This window comes from Podarcis melisellensis (assembly GCF_964234715.1).
Source record: "Podarcis melisellensis genome assembly, chromosome: 14".
Taxonomy (NCBI): domain Eukaryota; kingdom Metazoa; phylum Chordata; class Lepidosauria; order Squamata; family Lacertidae; genus Podarcis; species Podarcis melisellensis.
The window spans coordinates 22,948,491-22,975,349 of record NC_138546.1 but is presented as its reverse complement, the minus strand read 5'-3'; the positions used below and the strand labels follow the sequence as shown (position 1 = coordinate 22,975,349).

Below are 26,859 nucleotides of genomic sequence, written 5' to 3'. Positions count from 1 at the left end.
CTTCTTTCCCCCTTCCCCCTCATTTTTTATTTCTTTTCCCGGAGAAACAAAGGCAGAGCGGGCCTACGGATGACATAATGGGAACATGACATCACACTTGGCAAAGGAACAGTTGCCTGTTTCACATGATGTGTTCTTTGGACGGGTCTCAACAGCAGCCCCTTGTGCCACCCCAGAGGAGGTGCATGCATGATGCAGATTACATCAAAGGCAAAGCCATGCGTTGCGCCTTCAGTGCGCAGCAGGCGCAGGGGCTTGCTACTTTGCTTTTGTCAAGCCTGGAGTTTACATCTGCACCAGAATCCCTCTGCTCCGTCCAGAGGGAAGTGATACAGTGACAAACCCTATCCTCTCCAAGTTCCATACAAGGCATTATCAGTCGGAGAATGGTATAAAATCACAGAATTGTAGATAAGATAGATAAGATAAGATAAGATAAGATAAGATAAGATAAAACTTTATTTGCATTAGCCAATGGCCATAGCTACAATAAGGGACGCGGGTGGCGCTGTGGGTTACACCACAGAGCCTAGGACTTGCCAGTCAGAAGGTTGGCGGTTCGAATCCCCGCAACGGGGTGAGCTCCCGTTGCTCGGTCCCTGCTCCTGCCAACCTAGCAGTTCAAAAGCAGGTCAAAGTGCAAGTAGATAAATAGGTACCGCTCCGGCGGGAAGGTAAACGGCATTTCCGTGCGCTACTCTGGTTCGCCAGAAGCGGCTTAGTCATGCTAGCCACATGACCCGGAAGCTGTACGCTGGCTCCCTCGGCCAGTAAAGTGAGATGAGCGCCACCACCCCAGAGTCGGTCACAACTGGACCTAATGGTCAGGGGTCCCTTTACCTTTACCTATAGCTACAGTAAAACATTACAGTATACACAGAAAAGGAAATCTGATATAAGAGCACAATTTAAAGTTCTGAATCCGCCGTCAGTTAGTGGCCCTTATTCTGATTGCCCCTGCTATGAACCTAGCAACCTTTGCTGTTATCTTCTCATTTTTATCTGATAGAAGAAAGGACATTGTGGCAGTGGTTGAGCGCCCTGGGATGGTTAGTACGAGTGGGGTGATGCTCTCGTTCCTCAAGTCTTTGTAGAGAGTACAAGACAGGAGGACGTGTGCCGCTGTTTCGGTGCTACCATCTCCACAGGGGCAAAGACATTTCTCAGGCGGGATCTTTTGGAATCGACCCTCAAGTACCGCAGATGGCAAAACATCCAGTCTTGCAAGTGTAAAAGCACGTCTGTATTTTGGGATAATAAGTTTGTGCAGAGAGTCAAAATGGAGAAGTGGAAAATGAACATACCAAGGGCAGAATTTCCTAATAGTGGCCAGGTTGCTCTGATGCTCGATATCTTTTAGACGTTGACCAGTTAGACTGTTTGCTTTTGTAGGACCCATAGTGAGTAGGTGTTGTGGGGGTAGGCCACAAGAGTTGAAGTGTTGGAAGGGATCAAACTCCCAATTTCCATTAATTTCCAAATCATGCTGTGATGCCACAGAAGTGTTTGTGGGCCTTGAGAAATAAATAAATGCAAGAGCTGCCATGTTCCTCCTTGGCAACTGGGTGATGTGGGCTCTCGGGAGCCTATTGTCATTTCATTCATTTATATTAAAGGGGTTGACACTCCTCTGGGGTGTTAGGGGAGGGTTGTTACCTCTGGTGGAGGACACGTGCTCCTTCTGGGGTAGTTTGTCCGCCTTTGGTCCCCACCCTGCACTCGGCTCTGAGCTGTGGCTCCTAGAAGCTGTCAGCATGCGATAGCGGCCACACCCCAGGAAACGGCTTTGACTGGCAGGCTAAACCAGGTGAGGGTAGCTTATGAGTCTCATACCCTCAGTGTGGTGGGGACTTTCTCTGCATGCGAAGATAGGCTGCAGCAGATGGAGCAGACGAGACCAATAGTGGGTTCAGCAGTCAAGAAGGCAGTTTTTGTACATGCTGTAGAGGGAAGTGAGGGGCAGATGGGGCTCATCAGCCTGGAAAAGAAGCCCATCTGGGAGAAGGAAAACACTGGTCCTAAACCCCAGCTGCGTTGCAGGGTATCTTCTGGAGAATAAAGTGCTAAGGAGCAAACCCTACACAAATCTGGAGTAGAGTCCCTAAGCTGGTGCCAAATGTATTGCTCTGCTGTTCTTCGGACCACATCAGCTAGACGGGGGGGGGGGGTGTCCTTGCCATATGGGCAGCCCAAAATCTCCATACACACTGCCCTAGCTTGGGCCTCAGGGAGGTCACTTCAATGTTGCTAAAGCAGAAAAAAACAATGCAGGAGGCAGCAGTAATGACTAACCAATCTCTGCAGCCACAGCAGGCGGTGTGATTCTCCAGCGATTTGAACACCTCCGGAGGCACACTCCATTGTCTCATTGCAACATATGTGTGTATATTTTGCATACAACAATGCACACGTTGGAGAGAAATGCTCTCAAAAAGCCTTATGGATTTTTGTGTGTTCTTCTTCTTTTTTTTTAAATAGCAATCTTGTGCAGAAATGTAAGGGAAGCAAATTTAATACTGGAAAAATGAGAAACTGAAATGGGCAGATTTTGCCCATCACTCAGGGGGCTCGTGGTGATGGTGGTGGTATTTGAAACCGGAGAACAATTTTGCTGTTTAGTTAAGAGTAGCAACTGAAATGGCAAACCTCCAGTATTGCACTCACATGACTCTAGGGTGCTGCTGAGCGGCTGGGGGCGGGGGCGGCATTTGGCCTCCAGTATATTCTAATGTGACAGCTTCATGATAACAGCTCTTTGAGGCTGGGAGGTAGCAGAGCAGCAGCGCAGAAAGGAATGAGAAGGCAGCCGTCACAAGGAAAACAACTCTGCCGCAGCTTAAACGAGGGCCCCGTTAGAAAAAGCACTTTTGAAATGCAGGTTGGGGGGGGGGGAGAATGGCAGGGCCAGTTGCTCCCCCCACACACACACATTAAAAAGAAAACCCCCCTTCCCCATTGAAAGCTAGCATCTCAGGGAGACTAGTTTTCCCCCTGAGCTGCTATTCCATATGCAGGGAGGTTTTGTTTTGCTTTTAAAACCAAATATGAGAGACCTTTTGAGCAGACATGCTGCTGCCCCAGGTGAGAGACCCCACAGGATCCTTACCAGTGTGAAGGTCTGCTCTGCAAACCAGGTCACAAGTAGCCCACACAAATGCTTATCAGCCTGCTTGCCCCCACAAACCTAAGTTAGTAATTTGTGGCTTAAGAGGAAAAGGAGTAAGGGAAAACAGCCAATTTTCTAAATATCCCAACCTAAACATCTTACTGGCCTAATGCAGCCAGGTGTGTGGTCATTGACAAGCATGGTTCACGTGGATTCAGGCTGGATCTAGACACATCAAAGAAGTGTTTCAGTTAAAGACATTGCAAAATTTGTATGAGAAATTGGGTTAGCAAAAACGGAACTCCACAGTACCATCTGGTGTCACAGTGTTAGAATGCATAAACAATGCATATAAAGCGATTTTTCTTTGCCAAGGTAGCTGAGTCCTTAGCCTTCCCTATCTTGGTGTCCTCCAGATGTCTTGGACTACAGCTGCCATCAGCCCCAGCCATAAAAACCGTGCAGTACTGGGGCTGGTGGTGGGAGCTGGATAGCTCAGTTGGTTAGACCATGGTGCTGATAACACCAAGGTTGCAGGTTCGATCCCTGTATGGACCAGCTGCATATTCCTGCATTGCAGGGGGTTGGACTAGATGATCCTTAGGGTCCCTTACAACTCTACAGTTCTGTGATTCTGTGAGCTACTATAGTCCCAAAATGCTGTGCTGGTTGAGACTGATGGGAGCTGCAGTTCAAAGACATATGGAGGGTGCCAGATTCAGGAAGTCCGGTTTGTCTCAATAGTTGCTTTCAACAACCCTGTAACATGCCAGAGTTCCAGCATTTCTCAAATAGAAGTAGGTTGCTTAATTTCAATTTCCCCTCCTCCTTTTTAATTTAACTTGATATTTAACTTGAAGAATAGGTAAGCAATTGTGTTCCTTATCCAGAGAGGCAACACCTGCAGTTTAAGCGAGGATTTATGGGGTCTTTGCTCCAGAGCTTTTCTGGAGTTTGGCTGGAGCCTGTGTCAAATAATAACAGAGAAGAGAGTGCCTTTGAACATGTGCAGAATCCATTTGTTCCTGCATGGCTCTTCGACTGTTTTCTGACTGTTCCTTTTAGTTGTATGCTGCCTTTGATTAGTAAAAAGTTAAGTCAGTACCTCACCTTTATATTTAAATGAATGCTTTAAAAATCTGTGCTAAGACACAAGGGCTGTCAGTTGGTTCTGAGCTTCAGCGCCTCTTATTTTTAAAACCCGAGCACTCTTTGACAAACAAATGGCCTTGCAGAATGACGTTTTGCAATATAAGCCTTTGCAGAATCTGAATTTTCACTGCACATCATTTGGGTATTTGGGACAGAAGGTGGAAAACCCTCCTAAGCAGTTTGGGACTAGATGTACGCAGCGAAGAGCCAAGGAAAATGGTGTTTGAGCTATAAAAACAACTGCGTCCGTACCAAGTGGAGAGGGGCCAGCCAGTCTTGAGCGGAGCTGCTGTGGTATTGATCCTTCAGAGCAAATCTGGTGTTCTTGGTCTCCAGCCTTGTGAGTGGGAGTAGGCAGAAATGATCTTCAGTGTCAAATGAGAAGAGCTCCTTTGCGGGCGCCAAGGATTTTGCACAGTTGCTCCTGAGCACTCTTGCCTTTAGGAAATGAGGGCGGGGGGGGGGTTGGGGGGCTGCAAGCATCTTTGTGAGCTTTAATTTGCATGCATTAAATTAAAGAGTTTTGTAAAATGTATGTGTTGGCAGTTCTCTTTTTAATGTGCTATTAAGCTGAAGGCAAAAAAGGGAAAGAAAAAGAAGAGGGAACAAAGGAAAGGAAATACACCCCTTTCCCAAACCTTTCAAAGAAGACATCAAATCCATTGAATATTTCATACCTATCCTGCCTGCATCTTAGCTAAAAAGTCTCTTTTGAAAGACTTCATTTATCCCGAAGTTATAACTTGACTTCAGAGGAGGAGAAGAATAACAATAATACTTTCGGTTTTATTTTTTTTTATCGTCGTCTTCTAGCTTGGGGAGGAGGGGGAATTGCGTTTGGGAACTGTGGTTTGGCCAGCTGAAAAAATCCCTTTTCAAACAAATCCTGTTTTGTTTTAGCCACTTGATTGGGTTTAAATTAAGTCTGAAATGAAAGCTGGGATTTTTGAAAAGGCCCTCCGAACCCTTCCTAGCCTGTTGCTAGCGAATTCTCCCACAGCCACTGGCAGAGTCGGTCTGATGTCACAGAATGTTCCCGAGATTCTGTCTGGTGCGGGTGGGTGGGTGAGGAATGTGTCACACAAGCAGAATATTGACAGATACTGGTGGTGTGAGAAAAGTTAAGAGGTCAGTGGAGTTGGGAAGAGCTCATACCTGTTCTAAGCACCCATAAGAGCCAGTGTGCTTCATTGGAGGAAATGGAATGAAGAGGAAATGGTGTGATCCAAACAGACAGTTTCTATCCTACCGCATAGTTTTAAAGCTGAGCACCAGCACCTTAAATTGAGTTCCAAAGCAAACGAGTACCTAATACTTCTGTTTTAGAATTGATGCAATGTAATTACACCTGGGTCTCAGTTGCAGCCACACAATCAATATATTGCAGTAAACCAGCTGAGAAATTGCCAGAACATGCCTCAGTTCTCCCCTTAAAAGCTAAGGCAAGAGAACCTCAAGGGGAACTGCTCAAGAAAATAAAAAGCTATATATATATATATATACACACATACACACATGTTTTTTCTCTCGTTTTGGAACAAGGCACATATCTCAGATTTTACAGTGGAGGGAAGAGAGGAACAGGAAGCGCAAAGTGTAATTTTTGCATCCAGAATGGGGCTTTGCATCACCTCCAGGTATGAAAATTCCCATTTGGATGCGACAGAGAAGGTTAGAAAAAGAGTGTGACCAGAGGTTCCCCTTCATGTCAACTGTAACATCTGTGTTAAATCTTAAAAGTGCCTGCTCCAGATTCATTACAGTGGTACCTCGGTTAAGTACTTAATTCGTTCCATAGGTCCGTTCTTAACCTGAAACTGTTCTTAACCTGAAGCACCACTTTAGCTAATGGGCTAAAGCAAAGTTCTTAACCTAAGGTACTATTTCTGGGTTAACTGAGTCTGTAACCTGAAGCTTATGTAACCTGAAGCGTATGTAACCCGAGGTACCACTGTATTCACCTGGGTATAATGTTACATGGATTTCAAAATGGATTTTGATTTGCAAAATGGTCTCTTAAATGGTTTGAACAACCCAAGAATACATATACAATATCTGAGCTTGATTTTTATTTTTATCTCAACCTTCGCAATGATTATGCATGCCAAAACACGGGAAGGAAAACAGTAAGCCAGGTGAAAATGAGCGAATGGTGAAAATCTGGGAACAAATGTCAATTCTTAAATTAAAAATTGCACTAAAGAATCAGGGGTTATAGGGGAGAATTGGAAGGGTGGAGATTAGTAGGGCAATATATATTTAAGAAAGGAGTTGGAATAACCAAAGATGGAGGAGATTCATGTTATCACATTTAATATTTAATTTAATAATGAAAAAATTATAAGCAGACTTATGAAGTATAAAATATTTAATATTTATTGATGTTTTATAAGTGGCTATTTATATGAATAACATTGGTGAGTTCGTTTGATTTTATGCGCATGCATGCTTCTATCTAATATATTTCTTTTAGTGAGAAATGTTTTTAGCACATGAAGATTAATAAAAATAAACTTACTAAGGTTTACAATTTTTTAAGTAAAATGTACTACATTCTTAATGCAATACATTTTTTAAAACAGCAACAATTGGTCCTTTGCCAATTCCACCTGAATGCAGTTTACCGTTGAAATATTTTGGGCTATTTTTGTTCATATATGGCCTCATTTTCCTACAATGGATAATCCAGCTTTAGGAATTGTGAGTGGCTTATAGCTGAAAGGTGTTGTCTTTGGCTAAGCGGATCCCTCTGTTTTCACATGCCAAAAAACAGCTTTTTGTCTCAGTCTGGAATGAAGTGGGGAGACAGACAAGCACTTTTGAAGCCAGGATGATGGAACAAAGACAAAATAAAATGTGAACGATAACAAGCTCTATTCTCATTCTCTCTCTCTCTCTCTCATTCTCTCTCTCTCTCTCTCTAGGAATCTTTCCAGTAACAAGATCAGTGTTTTAAACGTCGAGGCATTTGCACAGCTGACTTCCCTGACAAAATTGTGAGTGTCTCCTTACATCCTTTAAAATCTTGCAGCATTTAAATTTGCCTTTCCTTTTTTGGTATTTGGCAAGCCTCCTGTCACCCAGGCCTGTGTGTATTCTGTGATCCCACCGTTGACACCCTGCACGTAGGAAAGGTGGGACTGAGCAGGGATTAAGTTCACATTTAAAGGCGAACATGTTTAATTGGCACATTCCAACACAATAAGTGAACCGAAACACAGCCGCCCTTCAAAATTTGACTTCTCCGAACGTTGCAATGTCAGCCAAGTGATGTGCACAAAAATGTAAGGTGCACAAAAAAAGCCACACATTATTGAAAATAAGTTACGAAAAGGAATTATAGTAAGGGAAATCATTTTGCAAAAATGTGATATCAGCCAAAACTGCATGCAAAAATACGTGCATTAGGAAGAAATTCACAGAAAGACGTTAGTTTTCACGAGGGTTGAAAAAAAAAATCACCAACTGATCTGGAAATGTGAAGACATGAATTTAAGACTGGAGAAATGAGAAACTGACGGAACAAGAACTGACAGATTTGCCCATCCCTAGGAGTGAGTGAGTGCTCCATTCATCGTGTGCGGAATCCCTGCTTTAAATTTTAAAAGAAAACTCTAAATGCTGTGACATTGAGGTCAAAAGTATAGGGACACACCAGGGGAGGGGAACGAGGTTCATGTTGTTCAGTGGCTATTCTGCAGGAGAAGGAGCTGGGCACCTTTGCATGATCTGTACAAAGCACAGATTTCATTCTTTTCTTAGTGAATAATTTGCATTTCATTAATGCAGAATATTGACTTCTGTTAGCATGGAGCAGAGCCTGAGGGCCACATTTCCTCGTGGGCAGCTGTCTTAGGGGCCGGGTGCCAGTGATGAGCAGGACCAGATGCAAAAGGGGAAAAAATACATTGTTAAAAACTCAGTTTTCGGTTAGATAACCACATCACAAAATTCAGAGAAGAGCAAACTTTGAAGGATATCTGTGTTCTGTTCCACATGTTGATTTGGGAAGCGCAAATGAATTTCTCTCTCACACAGCCCTGCATCTCTACCACAGGATGAGGTTTTAAAAAGCAAAATGGGCTGTGATTTGAGCCGCTCTGGTTCCCTGGTTTCCTCAGAACGTTGTTACCCTAGCGAGCCAAAGCCTTTGCCCTCTATTCATTGAACAATATTATCCTTCTTGAAAAGGGAAAAAGGAGAAGAGTGTCGGATGAGCTGTCAGCCCTAAGTGGTCGGTTGGGTGGACAGACATTTTTGACGCATCTTGGGGCCTGTTGGCTCCTAGTGCAGGAAAGGAGAGGTGGTTTAAGGAGAAGGCCAACATAGCCAAAGACAGTTAGCTGCAGTTTCATACTCAGGGTACCTTGGTCTGAAAAGACACCAAGGCTGGCATCCCACTCTGGGCTTTTTGTTCTCAAGATAATACTCAAGATAATATTGTTCTTTGTCTCTCCCTGACTGCAGAGATATAAGCAACAACAAGATTTCTTCATTACAAGATGGAATATTTGATAATTTATTTAATTTAAGTGAAATGTAAGTCTGAGCATGCTAAACTTCCATATCTTTTCAAGAGAGTATTGTTTCTTTTCCTCCTTTTTCTAATGTAATAGTGCAATGGGTTTATTGCATTTATAGTCCATATTTCATGCCCGCCCCTCAAGGAAGTCAAGGTGAAACTCATAGTTCTCTCCCTCACAATTTAATCCTCACAACAACCCTGTGAGGTAAATAAGGCTGAGAGGCAGTGATTGGCCCAAGGTCACCTAGTGAGCTTCATGACTGAAAAGGGATTTGAACCCTGATCTCCCGGGTCTGACACCACTACAGCACTTCTAGTGTAGGGCTGCCATACGTCAACAACTTTTGGTGGTTTCCTGGTGTTTTTTTTTAAATATGGCAATGCTGTTCTAGTGCCACCTTTGTTGGCAACAGCTGCAGGGACCCTAGAAAGTTAATCTCTAAATTACACTCCCACATTTCCATCCCACTAATCTTTGGTGTGTAGCGTTGCAGAAAGTAGGTTCACAGCAGCAAAGAAATTTCCCATTGTTTCTTTAGCTCTGACATTTCTGAGGGCTTGCCATTAACGTGCCATAGCTTTTGACAGACTTTGTCATAATCCTTTGAAAACCTAGTAGAGACATTGTGTTCTCTTCCTAGGCCAGAGAAATCCTGCAGCAACCCATCCAATGTGAAATTGCAAGGCACTTATAATTTTTTTTGGGGGGGGGCAGGGGCGGGAATCCTGCATTCTGCTTTATAAGTAACAGCGGTTATTGGTAGGAAAATAATTTTTTTATAAGGCTGGCTTTTGCTTGTCAGGAGAATGTGCCTTTCATCTCACTCCTCTGCCTGCTTTCAGAAACTTAAGCCTGAACCCGTTCCTTTGCGACTGCCGCCTCGCCTGGCTCCCCCGCTGGGTGGAAGAGAGAAGAGTGAAGATTGTGCGTCGGTCAGAAACGAGATGCGCTCAGCCTCCTGAGGTGGCAAACGTCCCGCTCTTCAACGTGTCGTTCAGCGACGTTACTTGCGGTGAGGCTAGGACAGGAGATGCCAACATTTATTTGGGCCGATGGGCACATTCAGATTGTTGAGTGAGCGCCACCAGTCACAAAATGGCTGCTGCAGGGTGTGGCAGAAGACAAAATGGCGGCCACATCGGGGGTTGGGAAAAGGAAAGAAAGAGACACGGCCCACAATGTTGTGCAAGCGTGACTTATATCAGCCACCCCATCAATGGGGGGAAAGGCGCCTCTCCTCTGTTTGCTATAGATGGGAGAATGGGCACTATAGTTGAAAGTTGTTTTTAATACTGTAACCCACACTGGGAATTTAGGATGAAAGCTGGGAAATAAATAAATAATGGTGGATTGATAAAGTCAGACCAATTTTCTTTTTATAACGGGAGACATAAGCATGTTGGTCCAAGAAAGGGAATGTACCAGTCTGGTATGCAAGTCTGGCCTGTCTCCGAAGTATGTTACAAAAATAGATGCCTTTTAGTCCCATTTTATGAAGTTCCATTGTGCTGCATTGAGATAAGAAAATCAGCTTATCAGGCCTCTTCTAATGTTTTTTTTTTTTTAACCAGCAAAAGTGGGAATATTTCCCATATAGGGAAGTGAGGATTATGTATTTGTTTTACTTAGAAAATCCATGGGGTTGTATTCAACTAACTTTTTATTCGGAGTCAACCCACTGAAATTAGTAGACCTAATTTACACCCATTATTTTCAATGGGTCTACCTAGATTAGGACTGACATTAGCTACAACCCCATAAACTGCTTGCTCAGAAAGCAAATTTTAAGAAATAAAGCCAAGCCATTTGCAGGATAGCTCGTGCCACACAGACAAAGCAGCTCATCATTGACAGTTGAGAGAATGTTCCAGCCAGGCAAAAGCAGCTGAGGAGGCTACAGATCGGGGCTGGTGAGGGGTGCATCTTAAGGCGTGTCACCTGCAAGAATTCTGAGGGCCTGATAGAGAATCCTGAAGGGCCGCATTGAGCCACCAGGCTGGAGGTTCCCTGCCTCTGATCTAATGACTTGAGAACTATAATTTGGAATTCTGTATTTATGTGAGACCTCATTTGTTTTGTCCTCTCTCTCCACCCTTCCGCCATTTTTGCAGGAGCTGACTACATTGCCTGCCTGACAGACAACAACACAGGTGTGGCCGATTCCATTGTCCGATTCACCTCCACCCTCCCTCAGAACCTGACGGAAGAGACATGCGGCGCTTTTTGCTTTGCTGGAGGACAGGACTACGCGGGCTTCAGCCATGAGGCGCACTGCCTGTGTGGCATCGCTCTCGAACCAAACTCTTCCTCGGACTGCTTGCCATTTTGTGACGTGCCTCCCGCCGGGCCTGTGTGTGGTGGCCCTGCCCTCGTTCCAAGTGTCTTCCCAGCACAGCTGCCCATTTCCTTGTTGGGGCCTGATGCTCCTTTTGCCCCTTACCAAGGGGTAGCTTTCAGTGTCTGGGCCCCAATTCCCATTGACACCTTTCGGTGGGATTTTGGGGACCACACAGGCCTTTTGAACACCACCAAGACAACTGCCCTCCACCAGTACACGTCACCTGGGCAGTACAGCATCACGGTTGCCATCTTTGTTGGTGGCCGGTTGACGTCCGCACAGACCAACGTCACGGTGGTGGCAGCCCCAGAGGAGATAGAGCTTCAGTGTCCTCATGTGGTGAAGACAAATGAAAGTTTGAGGTTGCAGATAAGGAATCGAGGGGGAACTGACCTGTCAGCTGTGTATAGCATCACAGCGCAGGAGAAAGAGTCCAGACAAAGTGAGTTCAATATTGTCTGATGAGGAGAGACAGAGCTGGCAACTTCATGTTGTTGTTGTTGTTCTCAATTACCCACCCTTCATCACAAGATCCCAGGACAGGTTACAACAATGCAGATATACAGGGTATATATATCTGCGTAAGCCATACGTATAGTAGGCCACTGAAATTAATGGACATAACTAATTGAGGTGCATGAATTTCAGTAGTAGAACTTAGGCAGCATTCACTTTTAAAGTGCTATGATGGCATTTTAAACCGTCATGGCTTCTTCCCCCAAAGAATTCTGGGAGCTGTCGTTCATTAAGGGTGCTGAGGGTTTTAAGGAAGTCCAGATTCCCCTCACAGAGCTACAATTTTCAGAGTTCCCTGAAAGAGGGATTGATTGTTAAACCACTCTTGGAATTGTAGCTCTGAGCAGGGAACAGAGAAACAGTGTTGTGCAGTGGTTAGAATGCTGGACTGGGACCTGGGAGACCAGAGTTCAAATCCCTCCTCAGCCGTGAAGTTCACTGGACGACCTTGGACCAGTCACTGTCTCTCAGCCTCATCTACCTCACAGGGTTGTTGTGGGGATAAAATGGGCTGAGGGGGAACTGCTTGGAAGGAAAGGTGGGATATAAATGTAATTAATAAATAGGGCCTCTTAACAACTCTTGGCACCCTTAACAAACTACAGCTCCAAAGAGTCTTTGGGGGAAGCCATGACGGTTTAAAGTGGTATACCACTTTAAATGTAGGCTGTGAATGTGGCCTTAGAGTTAAATACAAGCTACAATACTTACTTACTTACCTACTTACTTACTTAACTTATTTATTAAATTTGTATACCGCCCTGTACGTGCAGTTCTCAGGATAAAATCAGAATATACAACCACAAAATATATCATAATAATAAAATAACCCCAACAACAACCCAATAACATCTGTTTCCTGTAGAATATGGACTATACCATGAAATCACACCCTTTCCAATCATATTCAAGCTACGAGATCACCTGGGGTGCTAAAGAGGCTTATTATATAGAAGTGAATTGGATACATTCCAAGTCAATTTATATTTGGGGTGATAGGATATTATGGAGACATTTGTTGTATATTACAGAGCAGCCCAGCAAACCGTTATATTTAAGCTGGAAGTTTTTGCCAATTTTAGTTTCCCATAAGACTTCAGTGAAATGTGGTAGACACAAGAGATGCACAGAATTTGTGATTTGAGAGTGATCATGTCAGGAATTTCAATCTTGACATAAAGTTTCTTGAGATAATGCAATAACGACCAATGGTTTTATTGAACAGAAATAGGAAAATGTGTGTTTGATTCATGTGAATATTTATCTGCATATGTACACACCGTTTTATAGTATATTTAAATGAATTTATTAGAAAAGATTAAGGACTGCAACTTACAGATATTTTTATGTACATTTAATTTAGAACAACATTTTATTGAATCAGTTAATTAACTCCTAGTTAATTATTTCTGTTAGTGTTAAATTCAAATAGCAGGGTGGGGTGGAGGTGTTGCCTAGCAACCAGGCCTAGAAACCAGGCAGAGTGGCCTGTTGTTTCCTGAGATATCACATGCCCTAATTGACTGTCCACTTGTGAGGGGGTTTCTCTTCTGTGTGTTTCGTTGAATGTCTCCCTGCTCTCTACAAGACCTGGAGCAACAAAGGCAAAACCTCTCTATTACTTTCTCCTCAAATTATACATTGTTTTTGTCCAGTTTTGCTCAGTAGAGAGTTACTATGATTTCTTTTCTCCCTATACTCATCCATGTTATTTAGGTGACTTTTGCTAAAATAAGCTTTGCAAGGTAATGCTCTTCATTTTGGCCTTGGCTGCCCTGGGGTTCTTCCATGACTTTGTTGCCATAGCTTGGTCAGGAAAGACAAGAGTCTGACCCTTGAGCTTCCAGGAAGCAGCCTGAACATTGACATGTTGATTCTTCCTCCACAGCGGTCCAGCCAGTGTGCCCCTTGGATAGCGTGGTCTTCCCTGGCAACAGCCACTGCTATTGGCTAGTGGCGGAGAAAGCAGAATGGCCGGAGGCTCAGCAGCATTGCTGGGAATATGGCAACGGTACTCTGGCCTTTGTCAGCAGCCCCCAGATCCAGAGTTTCTTAGTGTCCCGCGTCACAAGGTAAGTGATTAAAAGATAGATGGTTCTTTAATTACCTGCAATAAGGTGATACTTGTTGAGGTTAATAATAATAATAATAATAAATTATTTAATATTTATACCCCGCCCACTCTGGGCGGCTTCCAACAGAACACTAAAATGCAATAACCTATTAAACATTAAAAGATTCCCTAAACAGGGCTGCCTTCAGGTGTCTTCTAAAAGTCTGGTAGTTGTTTTTCTCTTTGACATCTGGTGAGAGGGCGTTCCACAGGGCGGGTGCCACTACCGAGAAGGCCCTCTGCCTGGTTCCCTGTAACTTGGCTTCTCACAGTGAGGGAAGCGCCAGAAGGCGCTCGGCTCTGGACCTCAGTGTCCAGGCAGAATGATGGAGATGGAGACGCTCCTTCAGGTATGCTGGACCGAGGCCGTTTAGGGCTTTAAAGGTCAGCACCAACACTTTGAATTGTGCTTGGAAACATACTGGGAGCCAGTGTAGGTCTTTCAAAACCGGTGTTGTATGGTCTCGACGGCCGCTTTATTAACTCTGGGAACTGTAGCTCTGGGAGGGTGGTAGAGGGCTCCTAACAACTTCCAACACCCTTAACGGATTACATAGACACAGACATAGCTTCATGAGGAGTATCCACCCATGATAAACACCTACCCGGAAGCGCAGGATTGTGAACATGAGATTCTGCTCTTAGCAAGGGACCAAATTAGACCTGCGGCAGGAGTGTTCTTCAGCCAGTCATCCAAATCCCATTAAATTTTGTTTCCACTGATAAAGAGCATCTCCTCCTGTTCCCAGCCTCTTAAATGATTAATTTATTGCACTATTTCATCTTCTCCTTTTCAGACTGATTGCCAGACTCCCAAAGTATTACGGACGCATTGCAGGCTTGAGTCCTGACACTGCTGAATCTGTCTGGCAGATCTGTGTGCAGGGGGGCTGGTGACAGGGGAAAGAACACATTAAGATTCAAGATGCCATGTCAGATTTAATAATCAATGGAATTACACCGTGCTCTCTCTCCACCGCAAATCCCTTCACCTTGTATTAATCATGGCTGTGCGTGTGGCATTATGTGCTGCATTGGTGGCTAACACATTATCTTGTCATTGCCAGAAGTATGTTCTATCTCTAGTGTCAAGAGGCAATAAATGCCACTGAATACCAACTGCCAGGAATCAAAAGTGCGGAGAGTCATGTTGCACTCAGGTCCTGCTTAGGGGCTTTCCGTTGGGGCATCTGACTGGCCGCTCTGAGAATGGGATGCTGGACTAGATGGGCCTTTGGTCTTAAGTAGCAAATCCACTTCGAATCCCGAGTTCACACTCTGTTAATAGGAGCCATCTGTGCTAGGGTTAACCACAGTTAGGGCTGATGCAGGCGTACCACCCTACTAAGGTTAAAGCAAACTATGGGAGGAATGTAGAGGTGGACGCATCAACTTACACCCATCTCATTTCATTGTTGCTGGCGCTCAATCATAGATCAATCCAGTTTTGTCTGGATGTTTGGAAAGAATGCATGTAAAGTTCACATTTGAATTGTACACATAGATACATGTGATACCGCGTGTATTATTGAACCGTTTCCTTAAAAAGATGTGTTTTCCAATGTTTTTCTCTGTTCTTTACTTTGAAATATGTGTTTTATATGCATTTAACTGTAAAAATGTGTGTGTGGAGGGGAGTTCCATACTTTTGTGCTCTGAAACCGCACTGCAAAATCTGAAGGAGTGCAAAATCTGATCGTGTGTTGGGAGTTTCAATCAGCGAGCAAGCCCCAGATCCATCAAGTTGGGCCAGTCTGTTGAAAAAAGCAGACCGAACGAATTCCTCCTAGAGGAGGGGAAGAGAGTACACGATCCCATGACACAATCTTAGGTCAGAAACATCGCCTCTGCATCAGGCCTGCCTTTCCGTGATTTCATCAACCTCCAGCCCTCTGTCACTTTAAAGGCTACATTGCTATACCATAAGTTTCCTCAAGACTGTGCAATTTGCTTTGGCTCTGCTCAATCAAATCCTTTGCAATTTGGCACCTATCCTGCCTCCACCTCATAGTGGGTGGAATCGGCAGCTCCTGTTGAGCCTTCCTAGACACTGCCAAGATACAGGACGTTCTACTTTATTCCTCTTTATTTCTTTCCTTCTTTGGGCGTCTCAAGACTGTCAAAGTGTTTTGCAGGAAGGATTCAAGCGCATACCAGGAAAGTTAGATTTATGTAATTCAAGTGAATTTAGCGCCACAGAGCCACTTAAAAAAAAAGAGAAGGGGGACAGGCCAGTGCATTGAAAAGTGTGGGGTGAACAAATAATTTGTGAACATATAACATATTGTAAGGCATTGAAACACCCTGCAAATAAATCATAGAGTTGGAAGGGACCTAAATCTCCATATACAATGGTACTTCAGGTTACATACGCTTCAGGTTACATACGCTTCAGGTTACAGACTCCGCTAACCCAGAAATAGTGCTTCAGGTTAAGAACTTTGCTTCAGGGTGAGAACAGAAATTGAGATCTGGCGGCGCGGCAGCAGCAGGAGGCCCCATTAGCTAAAGTGGTGCTTCAGGTTAAGAACAGTTTCAGGTTAAGTACAGACCTCCAGAACGAATTAAGTACTTAACCCAAGATACCACTGTAGTTTAACCCCCTGAAATCAGGGCTCAGTAAAGGCCTTTGTTCAAGCTTTGTGCAAGCAAATCAGCACTAATGCTCAGTAAACAGGACACCTGGAGGAGTTGTCCTTTCTTTTGTTGACTGCTTCTCATTACGTAGTTCACGATTCATCCGTCTGGAGGAAAAACAGCCAGTTTCCTCCGGCACTGGGCTCTAGCCGGCATCTGCTCAAATACCTCACAGACAAGACTGAGAACATCTGTGTTTTATTCCCTTCAAAGTCCTTAACACAGCCTTCCCCAGCCTGGTGCCCTCCAGCTGCTTTGGACTACAACTCTCTTCATCCCCCAGCCAACACCCCATCTGGTTTGTTTCAAGAGCCATGCTGGCTAGGGCTGATGGGAGTTGAAGTCCAAAACAGCTGGAGGGCACCAGGTTGGGGGAAGGCCGCTACCCTGATGAATGTTTTTTCTCCAGTTCAAGGAGGCCCTGGCCCTGAGTCCATTTTCCCGACTGGCCCTTCTTCTAGATCCCAGATTTGGGCTCTTTTCTGGGTTGGAGTCTGAGATTATTGATACGTCCAACCTTTGGTTGTAGAGTCACTAAGAGTCACTGGCCAGTTGCCCTCTTGGCCTTTGGGTTATGTCCAGTGCTAGTCCTGCTCTGAGGAGATCCGTTGAAATTGGTGGGATTGAACGCTGATTTGTGTGGGACTTCTCTGAGTAGAACGTAGCTGGATACTGCCTCTTTGATTCATGTTCAGGCTGTGGTGTTGCTCTGTATTTTTTTATTTTATTTTTTGCTGGATGGGCTGAAGGCGGAATGAAACCCCCCAAGGGAGGGGATGGGGCGCGGTAGGGTGAGCTCCTTCCCAGCTGCCGTGCGCCTTGCTTTCCCTCTCACCCCTGCCCTGCGTCCCAGTGTCATCTACGTCCTGGTATTGCTGTATTTATTTGATCTGTTCTATTAGATAAACAGGGCGCAAAGGATTCCAAGCTGATGAAGTTTCCTCCTCCCGTCCGTCCAACCGCCCCCTCCGCCCCCCGCTCCTAGTTCAGTGATAGAAGATGAATTGGTGGAGCTACTGAGCATTTTCTTGGAAGGTCCTTCACATACTCAGTTTCTTGTGGGAAAGCAACTGCCGAAGGAATCTGTTTCCCATTAGCCTGTGTGGCAGCCAGAGAACCCTCTCTCCATCTCTCTCTCTCCCTCCCTTCGTTGATGCTTAAAAAAAAAATGTTTATAAAAAATATTTCTTTGCCACCCACTCATATCAGAATCCAAGGTGGAGCACAACGACAAGTACTGACCCAGAAGACATAAGAACAAGGCAACGCCTGAAGTCTTTCTCCTCTTTTTCTTGCTTTTCCTCTTCTTCAGCCCACCTCCACTTCTCCTCAAGGTGTTGAGGTGCTTAAGGAAGGAAGTGCTTGATGGGGAAGGTGCCCACTTGGGGTGAGGGAGAAATTCGCTTTGCATTTAAAGGCGAATCTACTTAATGCACACTTTACGAAAGAGTAGGTGAACGAAATCTACACTTCTCCACATTTTGCAATGCTGTTTTCCAGCCAAGTGACGTGTATAAAAATGTATGTACGGGGGTGGGGAGGCAAAGTGTGCATGGAAATGCAGAAATTAATAAAACTTTTCTGCAAAAATGCATTCTGCTAAGCGGAAAGGCTTTGGGAAAACATGCATAGTAGGGGAAAGTTGCATACAAAAGGTTTTGTGTTAGGAAAAATCCACATCCAAATGCTGAGGACTTTTCAAAAATAATAATCAGCTAACTGACGTGAAAATGTGGAGAACCAAATTTAAGACTGGAGAAATGAGAAATGGAGAGCAGCCAAAGCGAATAGATTTGCCCATCCCTTCTGCCCACTGGCACATTTGCCCAAAGAGCCCCCACTTGAGTCAGTGGTCAGCAGGCGGGAGGCGCAGTCCATCTCGTCGTTTTTCTGAGGGGGGCGGGAATGAGTTAAGAGTTAGATCATAGCTGGAATTAGGACAGGAAAATCTCCCTGGGCCTTCAGCGATGGCAGCGGCTTGGATGTTTCCTAGTCTCTAAGTGAAGCCAATTGCTCAGGAGCAAAACACAGTCGGTTTCTTGTTCTTTAGACATATTTTTGTAGCTTAAAAAGAAGAAAAAGCACGCCCTACTGGCTTGGAAGGCCAAGTTATTTTTGTCACCGTTTTTTCGCTGCAAAAGCTCTTTTTTGAGATGACCTCATTTATTACTATGACCAGCAAAGAGCCTCAGTGGTAGGAGAACCACTTATTATCTTCTTGCAAGCTAAGCCACGCCGTCTTGTCTTATGGAAGACACCCACTACTTCAGCAGGGGTGGAGATGGGAAGAGGCTTGGTCATAGTTGAATTAATGTACTGGTTTATTGAAAATGTACTGCTGCCAACAACAACAAAAAGCACCCAAAGTGATTCATAACAAGAATAAAGTACAGTAACACAAATACATAAACAAGCTAAAAGCATACTTTTACTCTGATTATCTAATAACTGGTGCTGTCCAGAGTGGCTCAGCAGCATAAGTGATAGGGCAATGCCTTCTCTTGGGGTTACAATTTAAAAGGCACAACACAAAAGAAAAGGGAGCTGGAAGGGAGGAGGAAAGAAGGAAGCTCAGTTACTTAGTTCTTAGTTACAAAGTTATTGCAATGTCCAGCTGGAACAGAGTGATTTAGAGAGGCCAAGCCAAAAGTTGGTGGCTCCAGGGTCCTGGTTCGCTCCATTTCCCACAGTCCGATGGAAACTGAGCCATGTAGCAGTGGATCATCAGAGGCACCCAAAGAGGAGTGCTGCTCCTACAAGCCCCAAGCTTTCCCAAGGAGCAGCAGGCTGCTGTACTCAGAGGCTGATTTCGGTACATCTGGACATTGCACATTTCTCAGCAGCCTCCCTGAATTACAAAAGAGACTGCAATTTCAGAGCAGATTCAAGTGGGAGAGAAATGTCCCCAATGGTGAGAAGGGTTGTTATTCTAACCAGATGTGTCCAGAGTGCTCGTGAAATGTCAGGCTTCGAAAATGTGACATCTTCTTCCAGCCACACTCTTTGCATCTGCGGCTGCTAAATCATGCAGACATCCACTTCAGTGCCTCCACCCCTTCTAGCCAAGGTTGTTCTTGTGTTTTTGGACCCTGCTGTCTTTTAACCTCCGTTAACTGGAAGAGAGAGCACTGTCACAGTTGAAGCTGCCTAGGGCAAAATGGCCATGCAGGCTCAGGCTGTGTGGGAGTTGTGCCAAACATCTGGAGGGCACCAGGTTGGGGAAGGCTGCCGTATGAGGTGTCACAACTGAGAAAGCCTTCTCTCCAGTTACCACCCTCTCCCTACTTCAGAGGGACATGGAGGAGGGCCCTAGGTGATGATCAGTTAGGTTGAAAGTGGTCCTTTAGGTCCCCAGCTCAGAACCATATGAACATGAGAATAACCTGCTGAATCAGACCAATGGTCCATCTAGTCCAGCATTCTGTTCTCATGGTGGTCAGTCAGATGCACCTGTAAGAAGGACCCGTGCACAAGAGCAGTTGCCTCTCCTGCCATTTCCAGCAACTGATATAGCAGTGTAAGGCCTTAAACATGACCACCTGCACTATGAATTGTGCCTGAAAACAGACGGGCAGCCACTGCAACTGTTTGAAAACTGGAAAAAGTGATCCTCCTAGCCAGTTCCAGTTCCAGTAGCCCCACAGTTCCATTTTGAACTAATGGGAATTACTGAGAGTCTGTTGTTGACAGTCCTGCGTACAATTTGTTGTGCTAGGCCAATGCAAGAGTTACCAGTGCTCAGAACAGCAGCCCATTTCAGCACCAAGAAATTAGACATTGGTTAGATTTATTAGGAAGGGTGGTAAATCACAGTTTCCATGGAGCTTTTGGCACGACCCTTCCAGCTTAATCTACTGACTGACTGAGCTTGCTCAGAAGCCTAAGCATTTCCTCTCGTTCTTCTTTAGGGAAGCCCCATACCTTAGTGATAGGTATATCTGTTTTGCATGTAGAAGGTCCCAGGTTCAATCCCCAGCATCACCAGGTAGGGCTGGGAAAAGACCCCTGCCTGAAACCCTGGAGAGCCTCTGCCAATCAGTGTAGATAATAATGAGCTAGATGGATCAAGGGTCTGACTCGCTGTAAGGCAGCTTCCTCTGTTCCTCTTTAAATCAGCCCTTGATTCAGAATGATGAAGACTAGAAGCTTGCTTTATTTTTAGGTGGTAGAGCATCTGATTTGCATGCAGGGCGTCTGAGGTTCAGTACCCAATAGCATCTCCAGGTAGGGCTGGAAATTAACCCCACCTGAAACCCTGGAGAGCTGCTGCCAGTCAGTGTACACATTAATGAGCTAGATGGACTCTGTATAAGGCGGATTTTCTTTCTTACCTTTGGCACCGCTGCTCTTGCCTCCTCCAGTGTTGGAATTCGGATTGCAAACTCCTCCATGCATGCACTGGTGGTGTGCTTAATGCCTTGCAATTCCCTGATACTATTCTGGACTTTCTCTTCCCCAAAAAGGAGCTTGGATGTCTGGATCGGGTTCAATGCAAGCCCCAGCCCTCTGCAGCGAGAGGAAGGCTTCAATCTGCAGAGCTGTCAGAACTGGCTCCCTGGAGAGCCTCACCCGTCCAATGCTGACCACTGTGTCCGGATGGGCCCGGCCGGCCAGTGCAACACAGACCTCTGCACAGCCAAGCACAGCTATGTCTGCGAGCACAAGCCGCAAGGTGGGTAGCTTCCTGAGGAGTCCCTCTTGGAGGCAGCTTGTGTACTGAACATTAAAATTCTGCACCAAGAATTCTGCAACCCGGACAACACATTGTGCATCATTTCTCTCATCCTTTGTGGTCTTTCTGCTCTGTGTGACTTACTCTAGTTTTTTTTCTGGCTGGGAGGGAAGGACAAGGAGCCAGAGGTTCTTCCCCCAGTCCATGAAAATGATATCCAGGCACTGAGTAGGCTCTGCCCATCGGCTGCCTGGGGCAGGCTTGCTTTTTACAGAATCAGAAGGCTGCTTGTCCATCAAAGGCTTGTGGGGAGGAAATTAATAATAACTTTGGAAGACGCATCCAGGTACATTTTCCCATTGAAAGTATCCAAATAAGTAGATGGTGTCCAAAGTAGGCACATCTTCTGTCCAATTGATTCTTCTGTTTCCCAATAGCTGTGATAGTTTAAAAATAAATAAATGGGATTTTTTAAAATATAGCAACAAATATATAATATAGCTTGATATATGTTATGTGCTTAGGCTTGGGTCCTGCTTGCAGATTTCCTACAGGCAACTGTTGGCCACTGTGAGAACACGATGCTGAACTAGATGGGTTGATCTGACAGGCTCCTCTTAATGTCACTCCATAAGAAAAAGGGATAGAGGCTAACTTTCTTCCCTACCTGTTTCTTTTAAACAGAGATCCTTTTAAATGCTGAGCACTTTTACCTGGGCACTCCCACCTTTGATACTTCTGTGGCCACGAGCAACGCTACGGAAACTGAGGAGCTGTCAGCCCCGTCAGGAACGGTGGAGGTGAGGAATGCTAGTAGTTCCCTTCCAGATCTCCCCTGCTAAGGCACCCTACAGTTCTGTGAACCTTTTGAGTGTTGTGTTTTCCAGACGGTGGTGTTTCCCAGCTTGGAGTTCCAGCAGGAGGGTTATTTGGTAGCCTTGGAGCTTGTGACTCAGGAGCTGAAGAGGGATGTCCAAGTCCGGTTTCGAGTACACTGCCCAGCACTCACAGAAGGTGAGGTGCCATTATGTGGCTTGCTGGGATTTCTTGCTAATGTGAATCTGAAATATTTGTACAAAAAGAAGGAATCATAATACTGTAGATTTGGAAGGTACCCCAAGTCTCCTGCAATGCAAGAATCTCAGCTAAAAACTCTTTGACCAATGGCAATCATACCTCTCTTAAAAAACCTTCAATGAAGGAGTGTCCATCACCTTTCCAAGGAGTCTGTTCCACTGTCAAACAGCTCTTTCTAATGTTTAGTCCGAATCTCATTCCTTGTAATTTGAATCGACTGGTTCAGGTCCTACCCTCCAGAGTAGCAGAAAACTAGGGCATACTTGGGGCTGGCAAACACCCTTTTTATTGTGCATTATTCAATATGATTTGTGCTCACGTGTCAGGATAGTTATATACAATCCAGCTTTCGATTGTCTTTGCATCTGCAAAGGTTTGGGGGCAGAGATGCTGCTTCTTTCCCAGTCATTGCATGCCCGTAGCTTCCTGCTGAAATCCTGTAACTTTTTGTACCACAAATGTTCCAGCATTGTTGTTTTGTCCAGCTTTTGTTACACCACTGTTTGGAACTCTTAGTAACCCTTCAGCCTCACACAAGAATGTCATAAGACAACCCACCCACCCCAGACAACATATTTACAAGCAGAACATAACATAAAAGGACTTGTTTTGCTCCCCCAATATTATTCTTCCCAGATATTATGAATGCAACAACTCAAATTTGTACCTTGATTTTTGGTTTCATGTGTTTCCTTTTAACTTCCATTCAACTATATTTTACATCTGTTTCTTATATCTTACATGTTATGGAGTATTATGTTCTTGATTAAATAAATAAAATATTAATATATCTCTGGAGCCCAGACAAGGCTCAGGCAATGTTTATCTGTTTTCTCCTTCCTGCCCACAGTCTGCAAGGAAGTCCTGAACACCATGGAGCTGTTACCCAGTTTGGAAGAGAATGGGACGTGGGCAGAAATGGAGTGTGCGCTTGGGCTCCTGTGGTGCCCTTTGACCAATACATGCCTTCCGCTACAAAACTGCTGTGATCCGGAGACTTGTGCCAACAATTCTGCCACCAGCTCGCCCAGCCCCTCTCCTCGCACTTGTGAAAACCTGTCAGGGAGGAGCGAACTCAAAGAGTCGCTTTTTACCTTGCCACCTGGCCCTTCCACACGGTACCTTGTGAGTGTTTTGAACCCAAAGTGCATCCGGGATATTTCTACCATTGTGCCATATTAAGTCACTCAGTAATATTTTCTGGAATCGATATACAGTACTGAGTTTCAATTGCTTCTGGCTAGACTCTGTTTATAATCCTGGCCGCTTCCCCCCTCCTTTCCTCTGAGGGTCTGTTTGGGCTCAGTAGTTAGCGCTACCTTGACTAGTTTTGCTTTGTCCTGTTGTCTGCTTCTGATGTGTTGCAGCCTAGGCTGCGTTCTTGGTTAGCAGAAAGCTTGTATGGGCAGATAGCTGCATTATTGACCAATTTGGTTGAGAAGATGTAACAGATGGAATGAAATAATATGCTGTGCATTAACCAAGAAGGGCTGCTAAAGTGGTTTACAAATCACAAAAAAGGGGGGGGGGAACGATAGTCCCAGACCCACTGGTGGAGGAGGAGGGGGTGCGGTCCACCCTGGGTGTCATCCCTGAGGGGGGTGACATCACCGTGCCCCCACGGGAGGCTAGCCCCGCCCCTGGGTGCACAGCATGTACACTACTCCAAGTGCCAGAGCGTCTAGCTCCGCCTCTGCCCAGACCTCAGACTTAGGATCACAAAAGGAAAATGGATTGGGAGCAAGAAAGAAATAAGCAAACTTGGGCACAATGTCTTAGGTAAATGAGTTCTTTTGAGCCTGCTGTACCCAGTTGGGTGTGACCAGCATAACCAACCCCTGCACCCAACATTCAACTCACAGTTGCAGTACAAGGGTGGTGGTGGGGCCTGCAGCGGCCCATACAGAATGGGCTGGGTTTGGAGTATCGAAGTGACCATGACTTCTCTTTCACAGTTGCACTTCAAGAGCAAAGACACTTTCATCAGGCCAAATGACACCGTGAGCATCCAGCATGACGCAGGGCCTGGGGCCTTCATCCTATGCCACCCAAGCCAGGTGCCATCTTACCAGATGAGTTACTTCACCCTGAACACTTCAGACTGGGAGCCAGCCTCTCTCATGCACCCTGAGGCCGGTGGCTGGCATAACGACTCCACCTGCTACTTTAGGGTCCTTTCTGTTGCTGAAAAGACAGTAGCCATTATCGGGGAAGGGAATTTGGGTGTGGACCACCCTGGCCTGTATGCCGTGAGGGCCACTGTAGAGAACGGAGTCTTCAGCGCCAACCTATCCTGTGATTTCGTGGCTGTCTCTCCGGTGTCGGGCCTCCGCGTCATTTACCCTCCAGAGCAAGGTGGCCGAATCTACGTGGAAACCAACCACACTTGGCTGGTGGTGAAAATCTCTTCTGGGGTGAATGCAACTGCTGGATGGTTCGCGGGGAGCCAGAGCTTTCCCTTTGGAAGGAGCTGCCCGCCTTCTGTCATCCCACTTGTGCCTGAGTGCACCAGGGACACCAATGATACCTGGTTCTCAGTCGTCGTGCTGGAGAACATCGGGGGAAATGCCAGCACCCGAGTGCTGTGGGCAGAGAATGCTGTCAGCTCCCAGAACATCACCATCACGGTGAAAGCAGAGGATGCCATCCGAGGCCTTCGCGCAACCCCAGACCCAGAGACCAGAGTCTTGCTGAATAACCGTGTGGTAAGTAGGGTAAGGAGATAAATTTGCTTTGGTTCTCCTTTAAGCACCACCCTGCCTCATCTGCAACCTTCTGGAACTATGCACAAACCGAAATGCACTGATCCTTTGAAATTTGCACTTTTCTGAATTTTGCAATGCAGTGCTTCAGCCAAGATATGTGTACAAAAGTGGGTGTGTGGGTGTAAAAAAATGCATATATTAGTGAAAATAACTTAAAATGCATTCTATGAAGGGAAGTGGTTTGCAAAAATGTGTATGTTCAGGAAAATATGCACTAAAATGCTTATGTGTTCTAACTCAGCCTTTCTGAGTGTTTTGTGCTACAACTCGTATTAACCCTGGCCAACACTGCTATTTTGTACTACAACTCCCATCAGCCCCTGCCAGCGCATCTGTGGCCATTACAGTCCAAAACATCTGGAGCCCACCAGGCTGGGGAAGGCTGTTGCACCATTTCCCAGCTAATCATTGTCAGATCCGTCCCTTTCTGAGTTCGTCATATTGTTTACTTCTCCTCTGCTTTTTGACAAAAGCGGTTTGAGAATGGTCACGATTTGAAGTCACATGTAAACTTTTCTCTGAAATAATAATAATAATAATAATAATAATAATAATAATAATAATAATAATAATATATAATATATATACCCTGCCCATCTGGCTGGGTTTCTCCAGCCAGTCTGGGTGGCTTCCAACGGAACATTAAAATACAATAACCTATTAAACATTAAACGTGCCTGCCTGTTCCCATCCATTGCAGAGTTACGTCCCCATGATGGATGCCGGATCGGACGTTACCTTCCGGTGGACCGTGGACGATAAGCGCTCTTTCACTTTCTACAACGATGTCTTCCATGTTATTTACCAGACACCGGCTGTGTACAAGCTGTCGGTAAGTCACAGGCAGCTGCTGTCAATGGCTACGAGCCATGATGGCTTTGCTCTCCCTTCACTGTTGAAGGCAACAGTGCTTTTGAATGCCATTTACTGGAAACCAAAGGAGGGGAGAGTGGTCTTCTGCTCAGGTCCTGCTTATGGGCTTCCCATTGGGGCATCTGGTTGGCCACTGTGAGAACAGGAAGGCTGGGCTAGATGGGCCCCTTTGGACCTGGTCTAGCAGGTTCTTCTTACGATTTTATGTTCTTTTGCATTTATGTTCTTACGTGTTGGGTAACAAGGAGAGGAATGAAGGGGTAAAAGCATGTGAGGATTTCCAGCACGTTTCTCTCTCCCAGAGCGGATGATGGAGAGTAGGGGGAAATAGATATTGAAGGATGTCATGGTGCAAATGCCCCTTGGTTATATATCTGTTCCATACTGTGCCAGAGCTTTTTCTTTCTTTCCCCTTCCCTTATAGCTCACTGCCTCCAACCACGTCAGCAACGTCACTGTGGACTACAACATCACCGTGGAGAAGATGAACAGGATGAAGGATCTGGTGGTCTCTGAGATCCCACCCCTCGTCCCTCAGAACAGCACTGTGGAACTGGCAGCCACGGTTACAGTGGACTCTGCTGTGGATGCCACATTCCTGTGAGTTCTCCCGATGTATGATTGGAACAAAACAGAATGAAAAAGAAGGGCTGCGCAGGGGAGTGTTCCTACTCCATGCATCAGGGGTGGGAAGCAGGTTTTCCATGGACTGGGCAGCTGTGTTGGCCTTCCAGCTTTTCTGTTACCTGCCTGCAACTGCATTGAACTGAATGAATAAAACAACAATGCAATATACAAAAAATAGAAATAAAAAGTCAATTATATAAAATATATTTTGGGGTTGTGAATCAATAGTCAAATGGTGGATCTTATTCTGATTGCCCCAGCTAAAAACCTTGCAACCTTTGCTGTCACCTGCTCATCTTGATCTGCCAAGAAAAAGGACGCTGTGGCAGTGGTTGGGTAACCCAGAATGGACAATAAAAGAGGGGTGATAATCTCATTCCTCAAGTCTTTATAAAGAGTGCAAGTCAGAAGGGCATGTGCCACTGATTCAGGAGTGCCATCTCCACAGGGAGATCTG

General features: G+C 45.3%; 1 protein-coding gene across 1 annotated transcript in view; it reads left to right on the top strand.

Moving 5' to 3' along the window:
• PKD1 (polycystin 1, transient receptor potential channel interacting) overlaps positions 1–26,859 on the top strand; it is a 111,136-nt gene that overhangs the window by 36,706 nt on the left and 47,571 nt on the right. Inside the window, 12 exon segments of the mRNA XM_081888954.1 lie at positions 7,183–7,254; positions 8,726–8,797; positions 9,627–9,796; positions 10,896–11,564; positions 13,527–13,710; positions 20,852–21,060; positions 21,745–21,860; positions 21,948–22,074; positions 22,988–23,262; positions 24,093–24,851; positions 25,603–25,734; positions 26,200–26,375. Of these exon segments, the coding sequence (XP_081745080.1) occupies positions 7,183–7,254; positions 8,726–8,797; positions 9,627–9,796; positions 10,896–11,564; positions 13,527–13,710; positions 20,852–21,060; positions 21,745–21,860; positions 21,948–22,074; positions 22,988–23,262; positions 24,093–24,851; positions 25,603–25,734; positions 26,200–26,375 (2,961 nt within the window).